The following is an 18,683-nucleotide window of genomic DNA, read 5'->3' as shown; positions in this document are numbered from 1 at the left end:
CCCCTTGGCCATGACCTCTGTACTCTTGAACTTGGTTTCAGGAATTTTGCTGTCTCACTGACATGTGCTGCGGCACCGTCACCTTCGGTGAGATGGCATCAAATTGGCACGCTTACAGCCAAGTAATAAATAGCAAGCTCCAACTAGGAGCTAGAATTGGAATTGCTTCGCTGTGATTTTCCTTATGTACAGTGTGCATTCTTATATATTTAATTGTGTGCCGTCTTGTCTGGCTATAAATCATGCTGAGGTATTTCTTGTGTGTGCGTTTTTTCTCCCCGATCAATGTTTCATTAGGCTTTTGAAGAGTAAATTCATTTCACCGTTACTAGGGCTTGCAGGTAGTCTCTTGGATAAACCATAAATGTTCTGTCTGTCCTTCTTGGTTCAGTCAGATTCCAGCCCTTAGATTTTTGGACTGTTGGCATTAAGCGTCCCAGAATGAGACCTCCACAGTAGCTGACAACTTCCCACTGCCTGCAGTATCTACTTCTTCAATTATTCAGGCTTAGATCTAGAGATATTTTCTACTATTTTTGCATGGCTGTATCCAAATGTGGAAGGGATGAGTGAGCTGTAAGCAAACAAAACTGTATCATATCCAGAACCTGTACTTCCACATAGCCTTATTGCTTAAATATCATATGATTGTCCCTTTTGTAAGTGAGCATAGTGTCTTTCAGTTGGCTGTTTTCCATTTGTACTTAATTATGGCTTGTGGAGGCTTTGCTGCCTCCTCCGTTCCAAAACACAGCCGTGCTGCGTTTATTAGTCATATTAATCAGTCGCAGCCAATCAGAATTCTGAATATCTGGATTGTAGTGCTTATATAAAAATTATATATAAAATTTGTAGGTGGCAACTGCATATTTAGAAAGATAATTTTTCTTCTAAACCCAGAATTTTTTGAGCCGTCATGTCAGAAGTGTGACGATTCTGTAGGATTCTATGTTTCAGGCTTTGCTGGGAACGAGTGTTCTTTTTAAAAACAAGCTAACCGCAGTTTTGTAGTTCAGTAATAAATAAGTCACAAAATATATTTGTAAGTAGAAACAAATAGAAGTAATTGAACTCCCATGTATTCTCCGTGTGATGCATTTCTTGGTACCTGATTTTATATTTTATGTTTTCAATAATGTTGCCTATTTGGAAAGTATTTTATATTTTTAAATAATATTTTCTTTTTTTTCCCCCCTTTTCCCTATGGTGTTTGTAGGGCACTTTTCCACATGGCATAGACATTCTAACTGCAGCTGATTATTTTGCTGTTGGTAACAGAGTTAACTGTTATCTGACCATAAGGTAAGTTTGCAAGCATTAGTTTTCCTAAACATGAGGGACCTCTTTTACATAATGAAATATTTGTCTGATTGTTTCACCTTACTGTTTATTACTGTTGTTTTTGAATAAATTAAAATTTTATTATTTCTGCATCAAACTGCTTATTATGCGTAAGACATGGTGAAAATGGGACCGTGATTTCCTTGTCTACGCGAGGAAGCAGCCAAGAGGCAATATTTGCAGGTGCCACAAAACTGTCTAAGCTGGTCAAGATTAGAAAAGACGAGGGGATTTGGAAGACTTGTACTAAAAGGAGAGGCTGTTGTGGTGGCAGATAGACTCTGATGCGGGTAAAAAAAAAAATAAACTAAAACCCATTAAAAAAAATACTTTGCACAAGCTGTTGAATTTGTGGTTATGTGCATAGACCTTTAACTTGAGTGCTTGTGTTTTCCATAGGTAGCTCAGTGAAAATCTAACCACAGTATGCAGCACTGTTTTTAAAAAACCAAACTGATCACTGCAGTATGGAGTCTGCAAAGAATGTAATGGGAAATACCGAAACTGGTGTGGTGCTCTTATAACTCAGTGGCTTGTCTTGGAATACTACGATCTGTTCTGGTCAGCTATCTGAAAATACAGTAAAGCTGAAGTCAGGGGAATTCTGAGGCAAGCTGGGTGCATAGGATGACTAAAATGAACGTAAGATTGCACTTCCTCATGAGAAGATGAGAAAGACTGAGGGCTGGGTTCTAGCTTTAGTTGTCTAAGACAGCCAGTCTAGCCTGGGTGTCTGGCCCTTCCGTAGCCAAGGCAAAGAGACGGCACCTACAGAAGGTGATTCAGACCATTTTAAGATAGGGCAGATAAATTGCCCCGTGGAGTTGCATGTTGCTCAGAAGCCAACAGGTTAGAAAGGCTTGAAGAGTTTATATTCTTGGGGAACAGAAATAGCAAACAGGTATATGATGGTTTATGCTCTGTCACCAGCTTTGTGACTTCCAATGAGCAGTTTAAGATAATTTGCACTGGAATCCTCTTTCCTCTCCTTGACTGGTTTTTTTGTTTGTTTGTTTGTTTGTTTTTAATTAATCTGTCCACTTCCATATTGTCCTTTTTGTGCGTAATCATTTCACTCTGTACGTATCTTCACCTTTTACCTACTGTTTTTCCTTCTGGGGTCCACACCCTCCTCCTACACTCTTCCCCAGAGCTCCCGCCTACTGAGCTGGGATGGGGGACTGGTATTCGATGCTGCTCTAGATCCGTGTAGTGTCAATGGGATTTTTGAAATGTCGGCTTATTGTACAAGTGGAAAATTGAAAATATTCAAAATTGACAAAGCAGTTTTTATTTTCTCTCTTTGATAATCTTGGCTTGGAGACTAGCTGTGGTCTCCTTACTTCTGGAGAGCTGAATCGTTAATCTGTTATTTTTTTAAAAAATGCTCATTCATTACTTCTTTTGTTGTGATTTCCAGGGTTTTTATAGGAGTCTTACTTCCAAGTAAAAAAATATTTTCGCTGTTGATTTCTTTCTTCCACTCTTGTGCCTTTCTTTAAATTGTGCAACAGAAAGAATAAATTTTAAAATCCTTTATAAATGATCTTAGGCAGTTAGTAGCACGATTACTAAGTTATTAATCAAGAGCTATTAATCGAACTCTTCTTAGTGAAGTATTTGTCATCTCATTCATTATATTACTTTTAAAAATCTTTACCACTTTGCTCTTCAAGCAGGATGTAATTATTTGGGTCAATACTTAATTATTTCCTTATTTTTGTCTGAGTAACATCAAAAGAAAAGTACATAAGCATCTATTTGGCTGCACAGAAAACGGGTATCGTTATGATGTGGTAGGAAGAATGGCCCTTTCTGATCGTTATGCCTTTAGGTGCTGTAATTGTTTATGTAGCTGGAAAAAGCTGCTTGAGGTTCATCTTGCGGATCTAGAATCTTTAGCTGTCCGTCCCCCACCCAGATGAATTGGTCCCGGGACGCTTTGTGTGCCAGGGTAGTGCCGCTGTGTGAGAGGGAGCTGTGCCGCTGTGAAGGTTGGCACGGCCGGATTCCTTTGGGCAATAAAAGCTCAAAAAAGATGTGTCAGTTTCTACAGCTGAATTTGGGTTTGGTTAATAAATGATGGTACTTTTTTTGTAGAGAGGCAGCATCATATATATTTATATATATGATATAGATGTTGTGTATAAATAGTTGCTTATATGCTTTAAAATCTAAATATTTTAATGCAGGTTTTTCATGCTGGGTGCCCTTTTGAAACTTTTTCAGCTCAAATACCATGATCTCTTTCTGAGGATGGAAGGTAGAGGAACCCCATTTTATATGAACTGGGAGTAAAGAAATGATGTGGTTCCAGGAGTTCTGGGCTTGGTAAAAGCAGAGTTAAGGAAGAACCTGCTTAATCTAAGTAGAATGGGATGCAAAAATCTTACCAGCAACTTTATCAAGAAAGCTAGACTTGTGTCTAAGGCTACTTGCATTAAATACTCCGAAGGGTAGAAAAGATGAGGGCTGTAGTTAAAGGTAGTTATAAACTAAAACTGAAAGAGGAATCGGGCTATTGACATGGCCCAAGAGATCAGCTTTTTGCTGGGCAAGGAAGTTTAAATTAAAATGGTTTGAAACAATGGTGAGTGCTGAAACTAACACCCAAAAAGCAACTACAAAGACGAGAAGAGAACTCAAATATGGCAGGGGAAGTGTGTCTATTATTGTATGTTCTTGCAGAACAGGGAAAGGAAAGAGAGTAATGAATTTTCTCATTTCTCTGCTGGCATCAGCAACCAGTTAAACCCAGTGTCTAATCCCCCTCTAGGGCTCACAGCAGTAGTAGGTAGTACTTCTTTCTCCTGGGTTGGCTCAAGTGACTGAGGTCTGTGCTGTGGATTTCAGGATTCCTTCTCTTCTGATGAATTTGTAGATATCAGTACGGCAACATGCAGCAGTATTTGGATTTTGTCTTTGTTTTGCTTCTAATTACACACACATATATTAATGGAACACTATTATGGTTGCAAAGTTAATCACTCAAATGATATGAAAGGGTGAAATTAAGGTAATCCATGTGTCCTTAATTTCCTCCCTTTGTGCATGCAGTTTTGACATAAACGTGTTCTGCTGATTATTTAGCTTTCCAAGATTATTAAACATACATCACATGTACTGAAAAAACATTTCACTTCCCTTCTGTTGGCCTTAGCATCAATAGTTGATGCTTCTGAAGATTGGAAAGCGAGTCTGGCTGTAAAGTTAGGTAGTTATGCAGGCTACCTGGGGTAGTTAGTTCTGGTGTTACATCTCGGGTCTTGACTTTGCAGCATTAAAATTTTGTGTCAGAATTGACTTTTTGTGTCTGTTGGATTTTTGAAAAGGGCAAATTGAAAACCCGTATTCGGTTTTGGACCATTCTGTTTATGAAGATGTAGCACATTCTCTAACTTAATTTTACTGTATGCTGTGGATTACATCATTAATACATTCCTCCAATCTGAAAAAAATTTATAAGTTAATATACACATTTACGTTTTCTAGAATGTAACCACGGGTATTGAAGGTTTATATTTGCTTTTTGTTGCTGTCAAGCTTTTCATATGTGTAGTAGTTTTTATAGAGAATCTGAAAGAGTTCTACAAAGTCATTTAGCTTTTTTTCAATAATTGTAAAATACTTCCTACGTCATTATTTCATTCAGCTGCATCTCATTTAGGAAGAAGGCATGTTTAAGTAATTTTTTTTGGTTGCTTTAAAACTAGAGGATTTAAATCTTTGGAGTAGCTTGTGTTAAAATGCACGCAGATGTGGATTCTATACTCTCTCTGTATGGACTTTTCTTTTTCAGTGTGTATATCGCTGGCTTTCCTGAGTATACGCAGCCAATGATTGATCATTTAGTTAACATGAAGATTAACCACTGGGATAGGTAAGTTCACAAAGTCTAATTATTAATATCCAGGAATTGACTGTTCTGCATATCATGCTTTCCTAGATTATTTTAGTAAATTTTACTTATGCTAGAGTTTGCAATAGCAATTGACCGAAGGAAACCAGACAAGTAATAGCTGACGTCATCTATACCTCCCTAGCATATTGTCACTTAAAACATGTTTATGAATTTTGTCTTTTTGCCGTGACCTCAATCTGTTAATAGATTAATAAAACAGTTTTATATGGTATATAGTGTATGTGAGGGGTAAACACCATCACCATACAATTATCATAATTAAAGTAGATTTCATGCATAGAGATGGTGCTTAGTCATATTCAGTGTTCACAAAGATTAAAATGTGTACATATAAAACAAATGAGATTATATCAGTACTGATAATAGTTTGCATCATGAGAAATAATAATAGTTTACTGTAGTGTCCCTGCCAATGCATAGAATGAGCCCTCGGGTTCTACCATCCACACATACATTTTTCTTTGTCTCTTTCAGCAATAAGTTCTTTTCATAAAGCTAAAAGCTAGCTGTAGGCTGTCTGTTTGGTCCACTGGTTGGTTTTGTTGGGGTTTTTTGAGCGGGGAAAGCATAGGATGGACAGAGAATACTGTAATTTTTACTATTGCTGGGGTCTTTATTTTGGTCAGGGACAGGAGTCCCTTCCTGACATTATTGTTTTTAATACATTACTTCTGCTAAATTGCTAACCCCAAAGAATTCAAAATTGCTTTTTTACATCTTCAGTGTTATTCGAGAACTTTCAACCAAAGCTCTGCATAACCTTACTCCACGGGCTCCTGAACACATGGCAAATGTGGGTAGGTAACAAATAAGTTCTGCATAACGTGCCATATCAAGTGTTCTAGCTTACGTAGCAAACGTGTATTAAGAAGACTTAAACAGGCACCATGACTTAATACAAACTAAGATTTCCCCTGCAACTTAATACAGTGTAGTGACACTAATAGCTTTACCAGTTTTCAGATTTTATGCAAAAATGCTAAAATACTGCCAGATCTTTTTCTGTCTGGGGACTGGACTTTGTCTGGGGATCTGGCTATGTTGGACCCTACCAGCTCCGACATTCCGAGATGAATAAATGGGTGTAGTTCTGTTGCAACAATTCAGGCAGCTAGCCCTCAAATTCCCAGCTTTTGTTTTGTTGATATAGCTTTGATGTTGTAAAGGGTGGGGGGATCTGTTTTGTCTTGTCCAGTCTGACATCTTCAGAATTCCTTTTTGACTGTTGTGTGTGTAATCAAACGTTTCTCACCATGAATTGAAGATCCTTTGCTTGGACCACTCGAGATTCTGGGGATGTACCAGCTGCTTTTTCATCCGGCTGAAAGAGAGCAGCTGGCACCCAGGGGAATCTGCACTTACAGATCTTACCTTGGCTCCCTAGAGCAGGCTGGGAAGGTGGCAGTTTACATGGAAGTAAAATTCCATGGAAGTACAAGCCTCATTTTTTCCCTTACTGCGCAGCTAGCCCAATGCCTAACAGCAAGTATATTAATGTATTTACTCCAAACAGAGAGCTAGCTGTGACTACAAAATTTCTTGGTGTGCTTTAGCATGCTGTGTCAGAATTTACTTATATTTTTAAAACTTGGTTTTCATATAATGGCCAGGATGTATTGGCCTGACTACCCAGAAATGGTTTTCCCATGTTATTTCTAGGCTGACATGTTTACATTTAGAACTGCGATCTGTCACTATGCTTTGTTTAAAAAAAAAAATATTATTTAATCTCTTTCAGTTTTGCCAAGACTTCTACCTTTATCAGTGGGCACAGATCTGCACACACGCCATGGGGCAATTCTTGCCTGTGCTGAGATCACCCATGCACTGTGTAAACTAGCAGAAGAGAATAATAGGTATAAATGCAAGATTATCTCGACTATAAATTTTCCTTTCATGTCTGGTCTATTGAAAACTTCCTGAGTATAATTATGGAAATCTCCATTTTACTGCACTCCTTTTCCATTGAATTTTTATTTGTTTTGATCAGTCGTGCCAAGCCTTCACACTTTATTCAGTGATGTTATAACCTTAAATCTAAACTCATCATCAGGAAAGTGAGATCATTTGCTGCCTTACTTGGAGAGTCCAAAGTTACCATTTAAATCTAGATTAAACCCCCTCTCCCCATAAGTGTATTGTCTTCCTGGTGAGTGGACAGTCCTTTGTCTTCCGTGTTAGAGAAATAGCTCCTCAAATAATTTGTTGATTTAATTGTTGCTGCCGAGTGCTGGTAGAGATATATATATATATATGTGTGTATATATTTTCATATATATGGGTGTATGTGTGTGTATACACACACGTATTATATATAGGTGATGTAGCCAAGATAATATATTTGGAGATGTCTTTGCTTTAATGTTGTGATTAAAGAAATTAGTAATTTACCTTTTCTTTCTTTCACAAGAATCGCTTGTGAAAAATGGTTGAAAAATCCTTATTGCAAAATCTAGAATTTGGAAGTTACGTTGGCAGTAGAATTTTATACTAGTGTGACTTAAATTAGGATGAGCAGCTGTTTAAGATCAAGGTAGCGGAAAATAAGACTCCAGAGTGCAAACTTCACTGAAAATAGAGTTCTCCAGAAGTCACAGATAATGTGTACACTGAAGAAATATATTTTAAAAAAACGTACAGACTTTCTGGGTCATTTTTGTTCTAAAAGTTGGATAATGACTCTCTGATTAACCTTTTCTATTTTACTTCTGAGAACATTCTGATGTCTGAAGTGGTGAAATCTGACAAATTTAATGTCATTGTTTGTACAAGCTAAATACACTGAAATTAAGTCAAATAATAGATATCAAAAGTGTGCACTGTTTTTTACACTTTAATAATCGACAAATAGGAATTTTATTTGCCAGTAGTGTCTATCAGAAGAATTCTTGTTTATCTTAAAGAGTTCCCTTTTCAAGCAAGTTGAAAAGTTAGAGAGAAAGAGCATTTTTAGTAGTAGGAAGTGCGAGAAATTGATGCAAAAATCAGAGAAGTGTTGGAGGCCAAAAATACAGCTGAGCTGAGAAGGGCTATTGTTGTATTACTGATGATTAAGTTTTTAGTAAGTGACGCTAATTTTTTATAGTCCTTTAAGATTGAGTTTGCTACATGATAAGGAAACAACTTATGTTATTGTATTTGCTGAACTATTTAAAATTAAATACTGCATATTTCTGTTGAGCATAATTTGGAAATCAAATAATTGTTTTTCTGTTTGAAAGTACAATGAAGTCATGGAAGAAAAATTATTTACAGCATGATTAGGAAACCAAGTCTTAAAAATTTTGTATACCTTTACAGATCTGTAACATATTATTTCAATGAAAAATCATTGGAGGGACTTAAGCAAATCCATCAAGAGGTTTGTAGCAAGTATAAATGTATCTTCTAACCTGGTCTGTTGTATTATTTTTAAACAAACATTTACAATTAAGATAGCTGTTCTCCCCCTTCCTCTTCCCCTTGCCAAAAGTAAACAATCTCACAAATACGCATTTGGACACGCGCTCGACAGTCTGATAGCTAGATCTCCTTGATCTTACTCCAGTATAATTTTGTATTTGGTCCCTCTCTGTTCTGCCGGCTTCTTGTCTGAGCCGCTTCCTCTGACGCAGTCGGTTACAATTCTGAAATGCTGCGTGGGGATTCGCTGTGCTTTTCTGTCCCCTTCTGTTTCTTCTCCCTTTCTGTACATCCCGACTGCCCTTACAGACTGATGTATGGCTCTTGCCTTAATGTGACCACGCTCAAGAGACATCTCTGAGTGAGCCCATTCTCTGTCCATTCTATTCTTTCTTCCCCACTTTCTTGTGATTTCATTGCTCACGCCTTGAATCCATAATTTACCTGTTTGTAGACCTTGAAAGTCATATTCTGTGTTTCAGTGGATGCATTGTCTTTACCTCTACTTACGACAAATGAAGTCTTGGCCTGCTCATGGCAATTTAAAATGATTCCATGGAGATAATTTTGCTTAACTTGTCCCTTAAGTCATCCCACTTTTTTTTTTTTTAAACTTTTGGCTCCTATTTCTTCACCTTATGGAACAGACAATACTGCAGCATTCAGGCTCCTACTTGTTTTCTGCAGCGTCTGTAGTCCCAGTTCCGAGGTGCTAAAGCTGTCAGGCTTCACCATTCACCCCTTGTGCTTTAAAGGACATAGGTGCTTGCTTAATTTTGTGCATAGGTGACAGCTGCTGCTACAGGTTGAAAGGGCATCTTTGTCCTTGTTCCACTTTCTCATGTTGAAATGCCCAAAAGCTTCAGCAGCAGCATCTGTGCTGTTACGGTGGCCTTCGGTTGTTGTGAAACTTTCCAGTTTCTGCTGTTGTCTGTTCTTAAAATTAACCTGCAAAGTTGGTGTAAACTCTTTCTTTCTAAAAATCTATTTTTTACAGAGAAATTTGCTTATCTCTGATTCTTGAAGATAGCCTACTGTAATGTTAACAATGAGATAATATTTTTCAGTCACATTTGAAATTTTGTTCTAGTTTTTTCTGTTTAATCAGTAGCAAACAAAGTTATTTTCAGTTTTCAGACACTGCAGTATATCATCATTTTAAAAAAGCTAACTGTGGAAAGCAAATATATTTTAAAAAGCCAAAGTAGCTTCCAGGATATGTGTGGGAGCAGCTAAGATTAGGATTTAAGAAAATGAATGCTTTATGAATGTGTTAAATTGATTTTCTTTGAATGTAAAATTCAAATGGGTATGTAGAGACGTTTTTTAAAAGACATTTTCCTTTGAATTTTAATTTAAAAATAAACCAAAGTGTTGTGTAGCTCACAATATATAGACATTGCACGCGAGGAGGAACAATGAAAACACATTGAACAAACTCTGCTAATACTAATGTTTGTTGCTTTCCCTCCACCCCCCAGCTTTGCAGTCGTCAATTGTACAGGTAAGAAAATGGATGCAAAAAAATTATTTTTCGTATTGGAAAGTATCAATCAGAAGTAATGAAACCAGTAGGATCCTAGGGGTTTTTTTGGTTTGTAGGGGTTAGTTCCGCCTGCCATAGCCTGCCAGTCTGGCCCGGTTCGGCAGAAGGAAAGCACATGCATTCTTTTGGCTTTGTCTGCCTGGTCCGGAGGCTGATGTCCTTTTATAATGGTTGGGATGTTTTGAGAGCGCGGCTCACAGGCACAGTAGATGAATGGGAAAGTGTTGAGTACTGGTCTCAATATTGTGATAGAGGCAGTTCAAGGGAGGAAAGAATGTGAAACAGAATATGCTCACTAATCCCTGGCTTCAGCAGTGTGTAATGGGTTTCTTCCCCACTGTTCACCTGTACTGGAGTACTTGTATGGTTCAAATAAGTCTATAGAAATGACCTTTAACTAAGAAGTTAATGAGTCCAATTTTTTTTCTTTTTTTAAAATGAACTTTTATCTAAACTCTAGAATTACTTTCATCATCCTGTGTAATGAGTAGGCCAGGAGTTGTTACAAAAGCTTCAATACAATTTTTCAACTCTTGCGCCAAAGAAAATGTGAACGAGTTTTCACTGAGTTGTTTTTCATTTCCTATTTATTGAAGCTTCCAGGAAATAAAGGGGGAGTTTCCCTAAGTAACTGTTAAGTAAATGTGAAATAAAACTGGTGTGTGACTTCAGGGTTTGTTCCTAAATGTAAGGAAATCAAAATACAATTAATGACTTGTATGCCCTAACGATTGTATATGCGAATGAGGGGTTTTTTTCTGCTTTAACTCACAAATCCTTTGAGCTTTTGGGCAGTTTACTTCACTTCTTTTCACATGACATATCTGAAAATAGTAAACCTTAACTAGGTTTTTGTGTAATTATTAATTACAATTTAAAGAATTTTTATGTAAGCTTTTGTATCCTGAAACTTTCTGAAAAAATGTTAAAATTCACTTCTTGAGGGTCGTACCTACTGATGTGAAACTTCCACTCCAAAGTTAGCTTGTACTGCTGGGTGGCTTTAATGCTGATACTCTATGTTAGTGTCTTTGTGGGTGGCTGCCTTGGCTCCCATAAATTCTTTAATGTCAGGGTGGAGCTTGGGTGTAATTTGTTTTTGTCATAATGTGCACTTCTTGCACTTAATGGTATTTATAAGATGCCTACAGAAATGTTTTCATTCTAGATAAGACTTCTAATTCAACTCCACGCAAAATTGATTCACTGCTGTTTACTCTAATACTTAGGCTGAGACAGAGATGTCTACTATAATCCATATTTTAAAATATCGGTATGCATAAAATATTTTAAAATAGGACAAGAAAAATAAACTAGGTTATAAAAACAAACCAGCAATTTGAGTATTGCTGGGCAAGCATTTAGTGAAACAAGCCAAACTTGTTTCACGGTGAGTAATTATTGCACATAATATTCCAAAGATTTCCATTTGAGAAATTGCTACTGGGAATTTTCGGTGTAACAACATCTTGTAGGAATGTTGAAAACCTGTGTGTTTTATTTGGGTTTCTAGTTTTTCAACTGCATTAACAAAAAGCGTTAGGCCACATGTCTTAACCGTTTATTAGATATTTTGCTTTCACTTCTGGCAACAAAACAGCTGTCTTTTTGTGGCCCGAATGGTTTTTAATACTTGGATCGAGCTGTTTTCAGAAGTTGTGTTGGCCTGTGAGAAAAGGGAGTAAAAAAACTGTGATTTTTTTTTTTTTTTTTTTTTTAAGTTGTAATTTATAAATTTTAAGCTGGTTCCTGAGTTTCTTGGTTGTCTGGTTGTCTAATGCTTAGGATTCCATTGAATCCATAACTATTTCAAGTCAAAAAATTTAAAGCCAAAGTGCTGTAATGGAGACCTTCATTTAACTATCCCTCTTGCTTTGTTTAAGCAGCTCTTGTGATGTCTTTAACCTGGTTTTGAATGACAGCCATGAATTAACCTTCAGACGTAGACGAAGTTTTGACTTACACTGCACAGTCTCTCAATTTTGAGTATAATTGAAGCAGTCACATTTGTTTACGCTAATTGTAGAAAAGCCTGTCCTCTACTGTATTAACAATTTTTTTTTAAAATGCAAGTATCCCTCTGTCTTCCTGTACAAGTCCTTTTCTGGGTTTAGCATTGTATGCTGAAAAAGGAGACTGCAAGTCCAGGCACATCAGCGTGTACTTCCTTCCATTAGTCTCGATTCCGACACATTTGATGCACAAGTTTGTCTTGAGGAGCTGGTTGGTGTAAGCATTTGCATGTGCACTTCCAGCTGCGGATTGCGCAGTCAGCCTGGCTTTCTCTATTAAATGGGCGCTAGTTACAGCAAGTCAGATGCAAACCATGCAACTTAAACACAGTATTGGTCCGTTGTGCCTGTTTTGTGCTATATTGGTTATGCTATAGAGTTATAAAAATTGAGATATATTTCATTTGCTTTAAACTTTGCTTTTATATATAAAAAACCCAAGACAGAAACTTGTGGCATCTGTTGCCTTAAGCTGTTTTACTTGGGGTAGGAAGTTAGTCTGCCAGATTAAACACGGTGTTAATGGTCAGCCTAGTTTATATTATGCTTCCACCGAACCAGCATGATTAGTATCTTTTTTTTGTAGCACATATATTTCTGTAATGCATCTAAGACCTTGTGCTAGTTCTCAATATGAAAAGTCCTCAAGAAAAAAGTATTTTTAATAGTAGTTCTGTTAAGATTCTTTAAAAATGCATTATCTAATTTAAGCTTCTTGACTGACTGTTCAGCTGAATAGATGTTCAGAATTTTTTTTCCTCCTTCCACGTAGTCAGTTCTGCGTTTGATAATGTAGGTCTTAATGCACAGAGTTGGGCAACAAGATAATTTAGGGATGGATATGGAAGTGCTGCAGAGAGATATGCTGGGCTTCTTCCAGGCGGTTGCACTGCACTTCTGTATTTCAGCAAATGTTCTATTTCTTGGGCCTTCGGGGTTCCCATCAGGGCTGGGTATGTCGGGGTGTGTGGGGTTCGTTAGCGACTCACTCTGGGTGAGTCAGTCCCTGCAATGTGCTGTGCGCTGAGTTCTGCCCTCGTCTCGTTCTCCTAACACATGAAGAGGCTGGTGCCCGTATTACGCGGTCGGCTGTGTGAGATGAGCAATTCTGGGTTCTTAGAATAGTAGGCAGTGTAAGTTGGGCTGTCGTGTTCAGAGTTTCAGCTTTTCCAAAGGTACCCGGAGGGGCTGACAGGTGCTAGGCAAAAGAGACACTCGGCTCATTTCAAAGACCTTTAAGGTTGCAACTAATCTTGATGGTTTCAGGGCAAATGTATTTCTTGGCAGTCATCTACGTAAAAGAGCTTTTTTAGGCATATTGACTTAATCAGCAAATAATTCCAGCCTTGCAACAAAGCTCATCTTAACAGTTATCACAAGTTTTAAATTATTTTTTGCATCCAGTAGCATGGTGGTTCTAGGAGATCGTGCTATACTATGTTCTGAAGAGTTATAAGGTGAAATTCTTTTCTGACTAAATGAAGTCACTGGCAAAACTCTTACTTCTGTGGAGCCAGGATTTCAGCTGTAATCTTCTGGTGTTAGAATGCAATATAAAATGTGTGCAGTCAGCATATGAATTTACAGTAAGCTAAACATCAGTGTTTGTAAGCTTAGTATTGTTTATTCTCGGCATCTGCAAGGGATGACCGTAAGAGCTTTATTAAATTCACAGATGCTCAAAGGTCTCTCTTTCCTCCTCTGTGTACCTTGTGAGAAAGCCATGTTGTACTTCCAAAGCCCAGTAGGTGTACAGCCTGGACCTTTTAAGCTACCTCAGCTCTATTTGGGACAAAGAGTTCCCATGGAAAATAATTGGTTACTATTCATACAGAGTTGAAAATACCGATAGCTTAGCTTCCTGGGAATTAGTATTCTTAGCTTCCTGGAAATAAATCTCTTCAGTTACTCCAGTAGTTTTAACTTCAGATTGAGATGTTTTTAAATTCTAAACAGCTTCAGTTACTGATATTTTTATAACCTGTAAGATGAATTCTGAACTTCTCACAAAAGCAGGTTTTAAATAATTTTAAGAACTATCCACAAAAGTACCTTGAACTTCTGTATGCACTGAGAACAGCACTGCCATCGGTTCTGATTCAGGCCTACGTAATTTTAAAATAGATACCAGCATTCTTTGGTCAGTAATCTTAATTCATCAGTTCTGCAAGGGACTATATATTTTGATTATATTTTCCACAAATAAATTGTGACTCATGCTAAGATGTTTCTAGGAGAGAAGCATTGCTGTGGAACTGCGCAGAGGAAAGAATGCTTAAGAGCTCATGGAACGTGGGCACTGCATCAGTCGATTTACAAACAGAATTAATAATAAAACCTTGAGACAGGTACATCTAATAATGTGATGCAACTTCTGGATGTGTCTTTGGAAGAAAAAAAGAATACTGACTGTACAGCAAAATTCAGAATCTCTGAATTAGGTAGATCATATCTTTTTAATTTAGTGAAATACTGTAGAGCGAGATAAAGTTAATAGAAAGATGCACATCATGTTTGACAAACTGAAGATCTGAGATTATGATAGAATTCTCAGTTCTTAAAACTGAAATATGTATGAGCTGCAGAAAGGGGAAAAAATTTAGATATATTGATGGACATAGTGTGATGTCTAGGCAAGAAATAAACAAAAGTTTTGCAGAGAGCAACACATGGTATCGCAGTGCCTTCAAAGATAGATTTGATTGTAGTTTCTGCGTTACGTGGAAATCTTACCATGCAAATCACTGTCACCATTCTTCATTCTTGCACAGAGACAACAATCCTCAGTGAAGCTCTAAACTCTGAAATTAAATTGAGTTGATGTAATGCCAGAGGAAGGGATAGCTGTCAAATTATTACCATAAGAGTAGCTTTAAGTGGCCTGACTTCCTTATTGGCAGTGGAAGAAGTGGAGAAGAGCAGCCTTTATGACTCAGTTCTTGCTTTGTAGTTTGAACAGAAGGCCATATCTGAATCCTTGCATCAGCAGACTCTGTTGCACACCAAACAAATTTACAAGATCATTATTTTATACTCATTTGCAGTAAGACAACAGACAAAAGGCAAGGAATGGGTGAGGACAAAATGAAGGGAAAAGACACGTTGAAGAGGAAGCAAGCCTTGCCACATCATTCTTCTATTTTTGCTGCTGTCTCGACCCCTTGCATCACTTCTTTGTTTTCTAATTTAAATTTTTTAGAAGCTGAAGAGCAGACAGCATGGCAGGAAGGTGGGGTGGATAATACAAAGACCTTATCAGCATGGGGATGTGGAATCTGTGCTTGCTTCCTGTGATGATGAACTGGGCTGTGGATTATTACATTGAGCTTAATATGTCGGTTGTCGAAAGCAAAAGTTTCCCAATTAAAGGAAGTGCTGATGAGAATATTGTGGAGTTGGCGTCTCGGCATTACCTGAAAAACCAATGAAAATGTTGAGCAGTCAAAAACCCAGTGCGTGTTGCAGGAGGCACCTACTTGTATGGAATGGAAAAACTTGTTTAAAAAGTTTAGGCTTTTGAAGCTCATATAAAAGGATAAATTGGAGAACAAAGTTCCAAGAGTTGTTAGGGTTGCTAAGTTTGCCTTCTGAGTGCAGCTACTAATTTTATTGTGGGGAGGGAGGAGGAGAGGAGGGAAGAAAAGGTTTAAAAAAAAAAAAAAAAAACAAACAAAAACACCCAAGCAAATAAACAAAAAAGCCTTTGTTGTTCCTCCCCCTTGCTGGGAGTTTCTGCCAGAGCATGGCCATACAAACAGGTGATTAAGGGTTTGGCACACCTCAGGGAGGAAATATTCCAGCAGAAGTGAAGGGAGACAGGAATAAGGAGTCGAGGGAGGAAACATCCAAAGGAAGGGCAGGGGTCAAAGGTTCAGAAAATGGAAAAATTAAGCCACGGAGGGTGACACTGTGTGTAACACCCCAAGCAGCACTCGCAGCACCTTGGGGATATCCACGGAACCAGCAGACATTGCTCAGCGGGGTGAGGAGACATCTCTCTGCCCCGAGACATGTGCAGCTGAAGAATGGGAAACAGGCCATGCTGTTTGCAGGGCGCTTCTTCCTCTCCCCACTTCATCTCTGGTTCAGACTTTCTCCTCCCAATGCGTTTCTCCTCCTCAGTGGCCAGGGTAGTGTTCAGACAGGAGGACTGGGCTGGATGAACCTGGATAAACTGGTGAGACCGTCCTCATGTAGCTCACGTTTTACTTCAGGAGGGTCTGAAGCACCTTGAGCCATTTGTTTCTCTCCGTTTTCTGATGTGTTGGAAGTTTTTACCCCCTCACTCGTGGTGATGAATGCAAGGTCACCTGGGAGAGGGTGGAGAGAGGAGGGAGAGAAACTTCACCAGGAAAATGAACCAGTTAACATTTGTGAGAATGGGAACTGGTAAATGGAGTTTCTATTTAATGTTCCAGAGATGAAGATTTTGTTAAAGAATTACATGTAATTGGTTTTCAGTTGTGAAAGAAGCTCGTAGAGGCTCTGTGAATGAAAAGTCCTGTGGCAGGTCCCGCAGGTTTGGGATGCCTCTGAAGCAAGTGAAAAGAATGAACTTGACAGTCTTTTATTATTCACATTAGAAAAAGAAATACTGGGACCGCATTTTTGCAAGAAGACTGTTAAATATTCAGGAAGCGTTCGTACAAATCATGCTGAAGTCACGACAACGATTGATTTAAAAAGTATTTTAGAGTTGGTCAGATACAAAACTGCAGGTATTTTGTGATCTGCTTTCATTCTGAAGTGGGTTTGGGGTTTTTTTCCTCGCTAGGCGATGTGCTCAGACTGCCTGTAGTAGGTTATTCTCTGAAGGTTTTGTTTCTGCTTTGCAGGGGTTTGGGCGGAGAACTGATGAGACCGGCTGGTAAGTGTCACTGCTGTGGTGGGAAAGCAGAAAATGTGCAGTAATGAATTCTTCTGTTTACTTTTTTTCCAGTTTGTTTTGCATATATTGTGTTGGATGCATAAATGAAGTATGCACAGTAATTAAAAAAAATACAAAGTTTGGAGGCCAATCAAGAGGCAGGTACGCCAGAACGTTTGGTGCCAGCACAACTGTGAATAACCCTGTTTGTGCAAGAGTTGGAGGTAGTTCTTGGATTCATGTCACTCATTCTCTCCTTCCGTTGTTGCACACAGTGAACTTTCTTCAGGGTTGAGCTGGCTTCCTTCATTGATTTCCTCAGGTTCCTCTCCAGAAGAGGTGTGATCTGTCCATTAAGACAGATGTCATCGTGTAACTAATTATTTTATCATAATATGTATGGGCACAAAGGTGAAGAATAAAGACCTTATAAACAACTGTTTGTGGAAAGGGTGGTACCACAGAAAAGAGGATGTGTTGTTCACGTGGGTTTTGAAGATTTTATTTACAGAACCACTGTGAAAAGGAAGGGCATTGCAGGAAAAAGTACCCGTCCAGGTGGCCTGGGTGGATAAGGAAATGATGCCAACTTGAGTTTCCTGCTCGTGGGTCGAATGGAGGGAGTGCTATGGAGCAGATTCTGGCTTTGAAGATGTGAAGCCATCCAAATTTGGGGGGTAAAGGAGTTCTGGTACCGAGATGGAAGGGTGATGGAATAGAAGGGGTGAAGGGGGCAAGGGGATTTCTGGAGTCTTTGAATGAGTTTGCAGTCTCCTGACATCATAATGCAGGCTGAAAGAATAGGTAGGGTTTTTTAATACGTTTTAGCTTTTAAGCAGCTGAGTATTTCATAGTATTGGAGAAGAACAAATGACAGTATTTCGGCATGATACAGCTGTGTAGGTGGAATAAGAGAAGAATTGAAAGTATTCCACAAATTGCCTGCATGTCTAATGACGATGATGGTCTCAACCACAATAGAGCAAAAAGAAGCGTAGAGAACTAAGGAGGAACCCCAAGAGACTTGGGTTTAGTCACATTGTACTTAACCTTGTCTGTGAATAAATATTAGAACAAAGAAGCTGACATACAACATTGAGCGGAGTTTGAGCACAGGCAGCCTGATTGTGTGACATTACCATAGTGAGAACTGGATCCAAGAGCAGATTTGGAGCCCATAAGTTGATTATATATGAAGAAGAACTGTGTAGAGAGCCCTGAGTAAGATTCAAAGATTAAATTGTGGGAGGAGAGGAAAACAAAAAGACAGCATTATATAGTAGCTTGTTCTGTCCTCTCCCTCCTCTCCACCAACTCTAAAGCAGTCAGATAGTGAGGACGGATGTACACCCATCTGTTTTATTTGAACTGTTCACCAGGAGGTGAAAGATTGTTTTCCCTAAGTGCTAAGTTTTCATTTGAGTGATGCAGTCAATCTATCGTATGGTAAAAGTCTGCAGTGTTTACTGCCTTAATCTCTATTCCCCAAAACAGCCTTGAAACACTTAATACTGTTCTGAAGGTGGGTTTCTGAGCTTAGAACTCACTGAAGTTTATAGATTTAAAATAATGAGGACTTAATAAAATTACATT

At 38.3% G+C, this 18,683-nt stretch overlaps 1 protein-coding gene across 1 annotated transcript in view; it reads left to right on the top strand.

The window, feature by feature from the left end:
• Nucleotides 1–18,683, top strand: part of TBCD (tubulin folding cofactor D) — a 126,388-nt gene that overhangs the window by 70,879 nt on the left and 36,826 nt on the right. Inside the window, exons 18-24 of the mRNA XM_054221202.1 lie at nucleotides 1,217–1,302; nucleotides 5,141–5,221; nucleotides 5,987–6,060; nucleotides 7,002–7,119; nucleotides 8,564–8,624; nucleotides 10,147–10,169; nucleotides 17,059–17,090. Of these exons, the coding sequence (XP_054077177.1) occupies nucleotides 1,217–1,302; nucleotides 5,141–5,221; nucleotides 5,987–6,060; nucleotides 7,002–7,119; nucleotides 8,564–8,624; nucleotides 10,147–10,169; nucleotides 17,059–17,090 (475 nt within the window). The remainder of the gene's footprint in view (nucleotides 1–1,216; nucleotides 1,303–5,140; nucleotides 5,222–5,986; nucleotides 6,061–7,001; nucleotides 7,120–8,563; nucleotides 8,625–10,146; nucleotides 10,170–17,058; nucleotides 17,091–18,683) is intronic.

This window comes from Rissa tridactyla, chromosome 15 (genome assembly GCF_028500815.1).
Source record: "Rissa tridactyla isolate bRisTri1 chromosome 15, bRisTri1.patW.cur.20221130, whole genome shotgun sequence".
Taxonomy (NCBI): domain Eukaryota; kingdom Metazoa; phylum Chordata; class Aves; order Charadriiformes; family Laridae; genus Rissa; species Rissa tridactyla.
The sequence above is the reverse complement of the archived record's forward strand: the minus strand, read 5'-3'. Positions and strand labels throughout refer to the sequence as shown.